The sequence below is a fragment of the Lupinus angustifolius genome, chromosome LG06 (assembly GCF_001865875.1).
Source record: "Lupinus angustifolius cultivar Tanjil chromosome LG06, LupAngTanjil_v1.0, whole genome shotgun sequence".
NCBI classification, from domain to species: domain Eukaryota; kingdom Viridiplantae; phylum Streptophyta; class Magnoliopsida; order Fabales; family Fabaceae; genus Lupinus; species Lupinus angustifolius.
Window position 1 is genome coordinate 11,693,980 of NC_032014.1, and position 13,590 is coordinate 11,707,569.

The 13,590-nt window shown below is 32.3% G+C and overlaps 2 protein-coding genes across 2 annotated transcripts; both read left to right on the forward strand.

The window, feature by feature from the left end:
* On the forward strand, positions 1,336 to 2,316 carry LOC109350454 (uncharacterized mitochondrial protein AtMg00810-like). Its single transcript, XM_019591690.1, has one exon. It carries the CDS (start codon positions 1,336 to 1,338, stop codon positions 2,314 to 2,316), a length of 981 nt encoding a protein of 326 aa, XP_019447235.1.
* LOC109349848 (zinc finger CCCH domain-containing protein 20-like) lies at positions 4,754 to 6,165 on the forward strand. The gene has a single exon (XM_019590868.1). It carries the CDS (start codon positions 4,806 to 4,808, stop codon positions 5,835 to 5,837), a length of 1,032 nt encoding a protein of 343 aa, XP_019446413.1. The 5' UTR covers positions 4,754 to 4,805; the 3' UTR covers positions 5,838 to 6,165.

The following is a 13,590-nucleotide window of genomic DNA, read 5'->3' on the forward strand; positions in this document are numbered from 1 at the left end:
CATATGAGGTCCTATTTCTATCCCATCCATCCTAGGACATAGATATTTCCTTACTGTTGTAGATGATAAATCTAGGCACACTTGGTTGTTCTTTATGAAGGCCAAATCTGAGACATCTATTCTTGTTCAATCCTTTGTTAATATGGTTGAAAATCAGTTTGACAGAAAGGTAAAAACCATAAGGTCTGATAATGGACCCGAGTGCAAATTGGAGAATTTTTATAACTCCAAGGGAATCATTCATCAAAAAAGTTGTGTTAAAACTCCTCAACAAAATGGAATTGTTGAGAGAAAACATCAACATATACTAGGGGTGACTAGAGCCCTTATGTATCAATCATCCTTACCAATATTTTTTTGGAATTATGGTGTTGCTCATGCTGTATATTTAATCAATAGACAACCATCTCTTTTACTTAACAAGAAATCTCCCTATGAGATCCTTTACAATCAAGAGCCTAATTTTTTAAATCTTAAAGTTTTTGGTTGTTTGTGTTTTGCTTCTACTCTTACTAATAACAGAAAGAAGCTTGATCCTAGAGCTAGAAGTGTGTATTTCTTGGATTCAAGCATGGTATAAAAGGATATGTTATGTTTGATTGCATGAATAAAGAAACCTTTTTATCTAGGAATGTTAGCTTTTATGAAACTGTTTTTCCCTTTGATGATAGCAAGAATCTGGTGAGGGAAGAGAATGATGTGTCTCTCCCTACATCATCCTTTAGCATTAAGGATCATTATCTTGACCATGATATGAGCCACGAACCTGGTTATCAGAATGAACCTCCCATAATAGAAGGTAATAATGATCATCCTTTGGACATTGAAGATCACCTATTGAGCCAACCAGATGAGTCCATTAACCATGACAATAATGCCAATAATGACTTAAGAAGATCCTCTAGACAAAGGAATGCTCCTAATTACTTAAGAGATTACCATTGCTCCTTAGGAACCAATGCCTCCTGTGTAAGTAAGAAAGCTGTCAAATATCCTCTATCCAATGTGTTGTCCTATAAGAAATTATTCAGCAACCATAGAAACTATGCTTTAGCCATTAGCTCCAATACTGAACCTGAGAATTATACTGAGGCAATCCAACATCAACATTGGATTGATGCTATTAATACTGAGTTGAAAGCCCTCGAGAAAAACAACACTTGGACTTTGACAGATCTTCCTAGTGATAAGAAAGCTATAGGGTGTAAATGAGTTTTCAAAATAAAATATAAGGTTGATGGAAGTATAGAGAGATACAAAGCTAGACTAGTGGCTAAGGGATACACCCAAACTGCAGGGATTGACTACATTGACACCTTTAGCCCAGTCATTAAGATGACCACCATTAGAACCATCATTGCTCTTGCTACCATAAGGAATTGGTACCTCTATCAACTATATGTTAACACAACTTTTCTTCATGGTGATTTAGTTGAAAAGGTTTACATGAAACCTCCCCCTGGCCTCAACATACCTAATTCTTCTCTTGTTTGCAAACTAGAGAAATCTCTATATGGTCTAAAACAGGCAAGCAGGCAATGGAATACCAAACTTACTGCTGTTTTAGTTCAACATGGGTACATTCAGTCCAGAGCAGACTACTCTTTGTTTACCAAAATAAACAATAACAGCTATACTATAATTCTTGTGTATGTAGATGATCTTGTTGTTGCAGGGAATGACCTTGATGAGATAAACTCTATAAAGAATATACTTGACAGAAAATTTAGCATCAAAGATCTTGGCATACTTAAATATTTTCTAGGAATTGAAGTAGCAAGAAGCAAGGATGGAATAAGCCTCTGTCAAAGGAAGTATGCCCTCGACATACTTCAGGAATCAGGTTTGCTTGCTGGAAAATCTTCCACTACTCCCATGGATAACAATGCTAAACTTCATAGCACTTCAGGTAATCTGCTTTTAGAGATAACTTCATATAGAAGACTCATTGGTAAGTTAGTTTATATCACTCATACAAGACCTGAAATATCTTTCTCTGTTAGTCATTTGAGCCAATTCTTTGCTGTTCCCACTGTTGATCATTTTAGAGCTGCCATAAGAGTTTTGAGATATATCAAGGGTTCTCCAGGCAAAGGTCTCTTTTATCCCACTGAAACCACCATCTCTTTGAAAGGTTTCAGTGATTCTGACTGGGCTTCTTGCATTGATACAAGAAGATCAGTTACTGGTTTTTGCTTTTTTCTTGGAGAATCCTTGATTAGTTGGAAAAGCAAAAGGCAAAAGACTGTCTCCAGATCCTCTACAGAGGCGGAGTACAGAGTAGCTTTGGCTCTTACTAGCTGTGAAGGCCAATGACTCCTATATCTCCTTAATGATTTACAATTAAATCATGTTGGTCCTATCATTTTGTATTGTGATAATCAATCTGCCCTTCACATAGCTGCTAATCCTGTGTTTCATGAGAGGACCAAACACATAGAAATTGATTGTCATTATATTAGATACAAAGCCTCTAATGGTGTTGTTCATCTCTTGCCCATTGCTAGTTGTGATCAAGTGGCAGATATACTTACAAAGGATATATTTACATAGGCTCAACCCCCAGGGATTTTTCTTAGTAATCTTTCCAAGCTGGGTGTTAAACTTAATTCACTCTCATGAATTCATTTCCTGCAGAATGGCAGATAGCAACTCAATTGTTGCAGATTCCAAGTCAAGCCATCAAGACCAGCTATGGAAGGATGAAGTTGCAGCATTGGATACAAGCTTGATCACCTCAACCAACTCAGTAAATCATGACACTAATCTTCCCATCAAGACCAGAGACTTGATGATCCAACATGAATTCCATCCCCTCCCTATGACTCAATACATTAACATATCATTGGAACATCATGGAAGACCAAATTTTGATCATGAATTCAAGGACATGGACAAATGCTATTCCCTTTCTCCTTGGACCGAATGTGATCAACAATCAGGAATCCAGGGAGTGAAGAAAGTTGCTGAGCAATTGTATCTTAATTGTCTTGTATCACTTTCAATTGCAATCTAATAAAAAGTTTAAGCTTCAAGCTTTTCTCTCCATTTTCTTCTTCTTCTCGTTTCTTGGCATACAAGTTAGATGGGGCTTTGTTTTCTAAGATATTGTACAAGATTAATCCCTTTTCAATATACCTAACAAAAATCAAATAATTGGTGTAACGAGAAGTTGAGAACCTTATCTTCTAGAATTGAATACGATGTATATTTTGGTCCGTGGATACTAATAATGAATTAGTACATGCTGGTAAAAAAGCAGAAGAACACCAAAAGAAATAAGAAATAACACACCATTGATTAAACCATAATTCTTCTTCTTTTTTCTAATTTATAATTATCTAATAATACCTACGTTAGGTTAGGTTAATTTGATAACAAATTTTTTACAAAATAAATAAAAATATATTTTATACAAACAATTTTTTAATTTTCATTATTTGATTATTTATATTTTTTAGATTGTTAATTAAGGATATTTTCGTGAATGTCCCATTTTATTAAAAATAAATAAGATGCTGAATTTTGCACAATTGAAAGAGATTAAGGATTAAAGTTATACTTTATAATTGAAGCACCACTTAGAAATGACAATTGTAATATCACGTTCCATAACAATAAAATATATTTTTTTCAAGGCAATTAGATAAATATTGTATAAATTATTAGACTGATTATTTATAATAAGTACAGTGAGAAGGATTCATTTTTACATCATGCCCTCATATAAAAAATAGAGTGGTGTTTCTGAAAGAAAAAAGATGACAGACAAAAATTATACTTTATAATAAATATAGTTGTCACTTAGAAATGAAACATGTAATTTCAGGTTACACTATATCAAAGAACTATTTTCAACATTTATATAAGTTAGAGTATATTTTTAGTATCACTCAAAGTATATTATCCTACTACTTTTTTAATGCTCATCTATATGTGAAATGAGATTGTGACAATTAAGATTAAGATCATGATTGTCGTTATATGTTTTGTACTATCAAATTTTATATGCATTCAAAATACAATAACATTATTTGGAGGTGTAGTGATATCAAATTGAGCATGAATTAAAAACACATTATTTTTAAATTAAATCATATTATCATATATTTACTTACAACTCTAGATTACAACAAAGATGAAAATGAGTCCATTAAAAATTTAAGTACAACATTCTCTTTTAGTGAACATAATTTTATATACATTCATTCTTTAAGATTGAACAATTATCCTAATTAAATATATTTAATTACAAATTACAATATTCGATACAAATTATTAAATTTAATTTTCTTAAAATTAATAGTTAAGAGATAAAATTCCAGTAAATAAATTCCATCTCTTATATTTTATAAAATAAAGAAACCATTTTTGTGTCTATCTTTTATGCGGCGTATCATACGCTCTACCGCTTTGGGAAGGCTAGGGGCGTTAAAGAAAAAAGTAAAATAAAATAAAAATGAATACGTGTAGCAACCCATCCAATCACCTACGTCTAGGTAGTTTCACCACCCAACACCTGTTCAGTTACGTGGCCAAATAGAAACCAACCTGTCACGTTCCAATTTACACAACCACGGTCATACAGAAAAAATACCCCACTCACTTTAACCGCAACAAAAGGAAAAAGATAAAATAGAGAAGAAGTTCCATTCATTATAAACTCAACCACGGTTAATTTAAAACCCAACCATGGTTAAATCCCCGTACTGAAGCAGTTTATAAACTGAGCCTCTTACCATGCTGGAGTTTATGCAAACATAGATTAGAATCGAATCCAAACAAAAACATCAACATTCAATACAATGATGCTAGGTGAAGAACCTCACCCAACGGTGCACGTGCCTCACGTGCCACCGTGGCCTTTCTTTGACGACGATATCTTTTCTTCTCTTTCCGTTAACGGCGACGTTAGTGCCGTTAACAACGCCGGCGAATACTCTCCGTGCTATTTGCATGAAGCGCTTTTGGCTCTGCAGCGCTATCTTCCGTCCAACGACGACGGCGACGGTGACTCGGAGTTGGATTCTCCGGTGGATGCTTTTTCCGGTGACTATTTCAGAATGTTCGAGTTCAAGATACGGAAGTGTGCACGTGGAAGGTCACATGACTGGACGGAGTGTCCGTACGCACATCCCGGAGAGAAGGCACGCCGCCGTGACCCGAGGAAGTTTCATTACTCCGGTACGGCGTGCCCTGATTTTCGCAAAGGTGGATGCAAGAAAGGCGATGCATGTGAGTTCGCGCACGGCGTTTTCGAGTGCTGGCTACACCCGGCACGCTACCGGACTCAGCCGTGCAAGGACGGTGTCAGTTGCCGAAGAAGGGTTTGTTTCTTCGCTCACATGCCGGAGCAACTTAGGGTTCTTCCTCAGCAGAGTCCCCGGAGTACCGATTCTTACGACGGTTCACCTCTCCGTACAAAAACACTGCAACTTTTCCCCTCAACAGAGTCTAACTCCCCGCCGGCGATGAATTCTCCATCAGAATCTCCTCCGATATCACCGATGACAAAGTCGATGTTTTCGTCTCTTCGAAACCTGCAACTTGATAAGATGAAGTCATTACCATCTTCTTGGAACATTCCAATTGGGTCTCCTCGATTCGGATCACCGAGGGGGCCGGTGATCCGGCCTGGATTCTGTAGCTTGCCATCTACTCCAACGACGCAGCCTCCGGTTCGGGCCGGGTTTAACTGTTTTGAAGCATGGGACAGTAGTTGTTGTGAGGAGGAGCCTGTGATGGAGAGGGTTGAATCTGGAAGAGATATAAGGGCCAAGATGTTTGAGAAGTTAAGCAAAGAGAATTCTCTAGCTAAATTGGATTTAGCTCCATAAGTGAAGTGTGAAGGGGTCAAAACAAGGTCTTGTTTGAGTGGATGTTACTATTTTGGGGTTATTTTGTTCCACATGTTCTTTCTCTTAACTCAGTGTGAATAGAAATGTAAGGAGGGAGAAGAATATTGGAAGATTTATTTGGAAGCAGCAACTTTGTTTATGTGATGTAAATTAGTAAATATGTTAAATTACTTAATTTTGAAGGGTATGGGTGAAGAAGATCAGAATCTCCTTTTGCAATATAAGAACTCTATGCAAAGCTTTTTGTATAGGTGGCATCAGATCATGAATTATATATTATTATTATTATTATTCCCATTCCCATGCATATGTTACTAACTTATTATCAATTCTCACTTAACTAATCTCTTGTAATTCATGTTCAAATTTGATATTTAATATTTCTGTTGTGTAGGATCAAAACTCTGCCCTTTGTTACCCAGTTATTAATATAATGTATATTCTGGATATCACTTCTCCCATTTTTGTGATGACTAAATTTCTTACTTTAAATTTAGTCATGAACTATTTTACTCATCGTCCTTCCTGTTCTGATTAGAAAATGCTTAATGATCTTTTAGTGGCAGTTTTTGTCATATGATTTGATTTTTGCATTGACAAGTTCATCAAGTAAAAAACTTCTAAGGGAATAAAAATTTACACCTTTGGTTGGGTTATAAGAGTGATGTGATGGTAAATGATTATACAATTTTGCTTGCACAAAGAGTTAACAGTGTGTGAAATGGATTGAGATGAAGTATGTTCTGGAAATCAGGGAGCAAGTTACGAGAGAAATCCAGATGTACAAATTCTGATGAACAGTTTACAATGCTTTTGGCCATTGTCGTGGTCCATTATCTAATGAGTAGGATGAAAGGTTGAGTGAAAGAGATTGTGAGTTCAAATCTTACTTACAAGAAAATATTAATATTTGCTATAAAAAAACTGTTTGTATGATGAAACAACAAAATGGGAAAGTTTGTTTGGTCCTAGTTGAATTAGCCTAGGTGTAGGATTTAGGTAAATGGAAAGCGTTCGGCAAAAGATTAGTGAAGTGAATGAACCAAACCAATGATGTTAAAGAAAAGGGAAGTAGAAGACTTATTATGCCAAGCTTTTGTTATATGATGATATCTTTATAGCATGAGTGCTAGAAACACTCCCTATAGGGTTGTTCAAATAGGGTTGCTCAATAAACCAGTTTTCTGGTTTGTGTAAACTGTGATTCATGCTTAAACTGAACCAAACTATTTAAAGTCCGGATTTGATAAACAAATTCATAATCCAATCCAACTTTTAAATTTTTTACTCTGCTATCAAGATCAGAGCTCTTTTGTTATCCTAGAAACACCATTCATTACTTTCCCAAAAAGAGGTTGTAATGGTTAATTTAGTTCTACCTCTTTCTGCCTATAAAATAATATGGATTGGAGAATTGGATTTCTAAAAACTAGTAAAAAATCTGGATTTGAAAATTGTTTTGTGGAAAACAGATTTTAAAATTGGTTTCAATTGTGAACTGGTTTTATAATTGTATATGTTTATGAAACGGTTTATAATCCATTATTCTCAACAAATCATTTTGACTTGGAAAAAACAAAACCATTTAATATGGATATGGTGTGGATTAGTTGTAATAAAAGAGAGAAATATGCATATAATGTAAGAGTTTTATACACCGTCGTTCATTATTTACCATTCATTTTTAATCATACTCTTCAAAAAATAATATACATAAATGATAGATGATATATTGAGTGTGTATAAATCATTACATTAACCATATATATTATAATCTTAATAAAAAATCATTCAATGAACACCATGCTTCCTTGGACACTCTCGTTTTCATTGGCCAACATCATATCATCATAACCTTTTAACCACTTCATCATGTTTTTAAAAAGAGTTTGAATTTTATACACAGGTTTACCTGTATATAGTTTTTTATACTGTTAAGATACATTATTCATAATTAATTTGTATTACTTTTATTTGAGAGTCAATAATATTTAACATATAAATGATGAATGATTACTGATATTGTAAAAATCACGTACACTATCAATATATATACATATTAAATGATTTTAAAAATTATTTTTTAATAAAATCATTTTCACTTTAAAATTGTGTTAAGAGGTTTGCTAGACCCTTGTTGTACCGTAGTAAAAAGAAATATTCTTGTTTTCTTATATACTGGTAAATTATAATTCTTAGTCTTCTCGCCCTTTCCTTTTCATACAATATCACAAAGTATTGTCAAATCCATCGCTTGCTTAATCAGTGAGCAACATGGAATCATGAAATATTTTCATATATAAACCAATAATCCTCCCCAATCTAGGTAAGAAATTATTTTCAGTCCTTTTCTTTTTTAATCTCTTTCAGTGATTGTTTCTCCTAATAAATATCACTTTCAAAGTTTAAACATTTAATATTTTAGTCTATATATGAATCCAATAGAAACTTCCATTACTAAACCAACACATACTAGTAAATGGAATCATGTATAGTATAAACTGTCGCTCCTACTTCTAGGGGGGAAATACAATAATATAAACTGATCATCTTATTTGTCCTATCTGTCCAAAAATATAGACTTGAACGAGTTATATTACATTTACATATTGCACGAGCTAAAAGTGACACAATAGTATTTGATTAATTCTAACATTTCCAGTGGCTATATTTTAACCCCATGAGTTTAGACCAAAAGGATAAACATGAAAGTGTCAAATGTTGTGTTGTGGGTTCAAGTTTTAATTTCCTCTTTTCCTTAGTCATCATGTATTCGACTTTGCGTGTATAAGGTGGCAAACATGTGAGGGGCCAGAGTTAATTACCATCTATCAATTGACGTGAAAAATTGACATTAACGGCTTATTTAAGTTGTAGTACATTTGCACTGATAAGCTAATTGAGGATATATGGTCCTCATTTTTGGTACCATGTATGGTCCTATAAGCTGCCTAACTTTTATTTTTGGATAAAAAGTGAAATTAATTAGAAGGAAATGATAATAAAACAAAGAAAATTTATTCATAGTCTATATAAATTGTATACCCTAAGTCCTATAACTTATACAACACCTCATCATTTGAAGATAATCTGTATAAATATTTAATTTTCTATTTACTAAACAATAATGGCATGTCAACTTCTCTTACTTGAAAAAAAGGAGTTTACCTAATAATCGGTTTGTTTATTTGGTACAGAGGACACAGGTTAATTATGGCCAGAAATATCTTGGCCAAGTGAAGCCCGAATTAATTTGAATCAGTTTGTTGAATCTACCAATTCTAAGGAATGAATAAAAACATAATATATAAAGCTCAACTTATAAAATTAGTGATGAATCACAAATTTACATTTATAATAGTGCGTATTTTCCTTGCAATAAATCGAGTTCAGATTCTTTTCAATACTTGGTAGATCTCTTTGACATATATACATAAAAAATCTAAATATCCAAATATTTATTGAATTGTAAATTAAATAATATAAAAAATAAAATATTTATCTTTCAAAACACGAAAATATTGGAAGGTTGAAAAGTAGTCCAATCTGAATAAATCTTCTAATTGTTAACTTCAAAACATTTGAGCGACATTGATTATGATAAATTGATAATTAGAGCATAGTTCATAATTATGAATAACACTCCAATGCTACTTTTATATTGTGGTCATTTAACAAGGTACAAATGTAAGGCACACGCAAAACCCATTGACAATATAGCCTTAGCTTATAGGGCATGAAATGGATAAGACTTCCACTAAACAAACCGGTCAATCTGGATTCTGCATCACCTTTTAGAAGACACAAGGAATATATAATGTAACCTAAGGTCTAATGCACTCCAAAAATTAAAAATGAAGATAGCCCCTAGTCTTAAGGCCTAAAGCTACTAATATTCCAAATCCTTAAAAAGGAATTAGGCCTAATCTTATCCATAGATGATATAATTTATTATTTTATGGTTAAAATAGGATAGACTTATGATGCATTATCTGTGTTAAAAAACTCTTAATCCTTAGTGTGCAGATGTTTTTTTTTGTTTTCTTGGTTATGTAGATGTTTATTTATTAAAATGTAATGATATAGATTTTTGTTTTATATGTAAAATTATTTAATTATTTCAAATTATTTCTATGGAATTGAGTCATCATATTTCGTAGAAAGGTCATATTCAAATTCTATTTGATGAAGCTTAGCAATCTTCTCTCCCATGTACCCAAAAATTGTCTATGAGTAAGGGATAAGTAAAATGAAATGGAATGAAGGCAGATAAATCATGATTTTATTGTTTGAGTTTCTTTTTAGTAAATATTTCGATAGAATAAAATGAGAACATGTTTTTAATTCTTACCCAAATTCATCCATCTCAAATTTAGGTGGAACTAGTGAAATGAAGATTGTTCGAACAATTCAGAGGTAACTCACAATGTGATTCATTCTTTTCTTCTATTCTCTTTTCAATTAATTATATTTTATTTCATTTCATCTTCTTCTAGACTCCAAAGATAACATAAAATGTACTATTGGACATTTCATATGCCCTTCTTAGTGCAATAAGTTTCTTTTAGGACATGAGGTGTACTAATTAGATACAACTTGTTATATTAATTTTAAAAAATTAAATTGGATCAGTAAATATAAACAGGTAAGGTAGTAGTACTACCAAGTTATATCTAATTATTATCTCCATAGTAAACGTGTGAAAAATAATTATATATTGCAAAATAATGTAATTAAACCATTAAAAACTATTGGTTACATTTTGACTAAAGATGAAGACATTGTTACATATAGATTAGTAGTGAATTAGCTTATAGAGTTAGCTCCACGTATATGTGGATGTTCCTGACTCGGACAAGATTGCATCTAGTGCAAGGATATATGTGTGAAACAAAAAAAAAAGTTCCAATAACCTAAGATAAAAGACACTTGGTTATATATTTTAAATGATATCTAAAGTTATATATTTAACTTTTAAGGGGATAATGAATCGCGAGAAGCTTGAATAGCTCTTACTGTTGATGGTAGCTCCCTTGGAAATCTTGGTCCTATAGATTTTGGTGGTATCTTGAGAGAATCTGATAGTAGATTCATCTTTAGTTTCTTTGGATCTATTGGTACCGCAAACAACTTGAAAGCGGAGCTCAAAGCCTTCTACCGTGGTTTACGTATCTCTTGGAGTAAAGGCTACAAAAATATTATTTGCATGTCTGACTCCAAGGATTCTCTATCTATAATCCTTCACAATTCTCCGACTGCCCATACTTACTCCTCCATAATATGTGCTATCTGTGACCTGTTGCAACAAGATTGACAGTTAAAGCTTCAACATATTCTCTGTGAAGGCAATTCTTGTGCGACTTCTTAGCAAAACATGGGCCTCTAATGACTATGATATTTTGATTTTTGATTTTTGATTTTCCCCACCAGGAACTCACAAGCATGTTGTTGATAGACGCTATGGAAGTTTCATTTTTAAGGCATTAGCGCTTTTTTTCTTTTTTTTTTCTTTTCCTCATCCTACCAAAGAAAAATCCACATTAAATGTCCACTTTAAACTAACTATTTAACCGATGTCGAATTTTCTAACCTTTAACGTTGTCGGAATTAATTTCGGATTGTTAACTGAGGCTAAAAGTCAAATTTAAGAGAGGTTAAATCTCTTCTCTACACTGGTGTATCCTCTTGAAATATTATTTTAATAAAAGTAAATTATTTGGTTGATTGTTAGTTACTAATAAATACTATATTAGTTGTTGACAAGTACCAATTATTTTAAGGAATATAGAAAAGGAAGTGACACTAAAAAACTAAACCCAATATTTATGAAAATGTGAAAATATCTTTTATTGCATCTTAAAAATAAAACTAGCCTTTAAAACATTTCTCGTTATATTTTTACCAGATTTAAAAAAAAAAATCACCTTAAAAAACGTGGCCCATAACTAGCATTTGCTATACAAGATAAAATGGTAAGGTATCGAGGTGTCATTGATCAGGTATGACATAAAAGACTATGTTTATTATCTTCATGTCATAATTTTTTTGTCAGGTTGATTAGTAGCTCATTCAACATGTTGAGAATTACATTTATATTTTCCCACTCGTAAGTTTTCAGAACAAATCTTGGATTAAATTTTCTCAAACTTTTTTCTAATTTTACTTTAATGATAATCACATGCAATTTAAAAAACCGACATAATATTGTGATCTATTTTTAAAATTTTGCCAAGTTTCTAAATTTAGGTTTCCCTAGTTTTCAAAATAAAACTGAAATTTAAAAATTTCCAAAGTTTTTATTTAATCTTATGCAATTTTTTATTTTAATTTTCCTTAAATATTTTTCAAAAATATATCGGGCACCCCATAAGCCCCTCCCACATTTTGGGAGGCCAAGGCATACTATTTTACCTATTTCTTATATGTGAGCATGCACATGTCCATGTCAACTTTAGTTTAGATGGGTGGGGCAACCTAAATTGGTAATCCATAACTAGACATCATATGGTAGGATATTATTAAAAATAAGTTATGTGACCTTTTCACCTAACAAATTTATTTTCTAGTTGAACTATTCTTATGTGCTATATATGAAGAGTTAAAGCAATATATGGAAATATACCTTTAAATTTGATTAAAGTATAATATTGATAGATGAATAGAGCTGTTAAATAGGGAAAAAATTCTAACAAATAAGTATATTGATAGAGTGAAAGTTAACAATGAACCATCGGAAGCTTAACTTGATATTTAAATTATAAAATTATTCTTCCTAATAAATTAGTCTTTTAGGTTTAACATTAGTCATACATTAAATATAATTGTATTGTTATATTCTTTAATTCTTATTTTAATAAAATAAGAGTGCTTCATTTTTTTGGGTGAATATAATAGTGTTTGATTGATTTCTACTATTAAATATCATATACTTAAACAGTTAAACTTGATTTATTCTCCATTTTGCACCTTGAAGGACACGGTACATAACTATCATACGGCTAGCCATCATTGAAAATAGTCATGAAGTGTGGGATTCAATGATTCCTATACCATCTCCATCTCAAAATAAAATTCACTATATTTCTCATCTCTTTCTCTTTTCATTCTCTTTCTATCTTCTCATTTTATTCTCTTTCTCACATAATTCTCTTTTCTCATTTTCTTCTCTCAAACCAAAAGAATTATTAGTGTAAGGAGTCACCATGAAAAGGAGATAATATCAAAGGAATACTAGCATCCCCATACCGAGGGGGTTGTGTTCCAACAAGTTTTAGGGCTATGAAAAGGAAATATATTATATATTATTTGTATATATACATGGGATTAATTCCATTTCAACAACAGACAGGAACATGAGGTTGTTGGAATTTGGTGATAAGATGCTGATGGAATTGACTATATAATAAAATATAAGATACATTACATGCATATACTAATCCAAGAAGTGTATCATGCACATATAATATAAACTCTTGAAACTTGAAAAGTGAATATTAATATCCTTGACATTATCGTAAAAAACAAAATACCACCAAAGGTGATAGAACCACTTTCTTGTGCTTTGGATTGGATTTATGCATTCATATCGGTCTCTGGGACTTAATGTACAAACTCATTATTTGTTTTTTCCCTTTGTTAAATTAAAAGGAACGTGAACGGTTTGTTTAATCAATAAAGATAGCTACCACTTGCCAAGCCATATCCCATTAATTTTTTCATTTGAAGATTCATT

Bases quoted from the DNA above. Each gene is read 5' to 3' on its own strand.
- LOC109350454 (XM_019591690.1), top strand. From the start codon at position 1,336: ATGACCACCATTAGAACCATCATTGCTCTTGCTACCATAAGGAATTGG.
- LOC109349848 (XM_019590868.1), top strand. From the start codon at position 4,806: ATGATGCTAGGTGAAGAACCTCACCCAACGGTGCACGTGCCTCACGTG.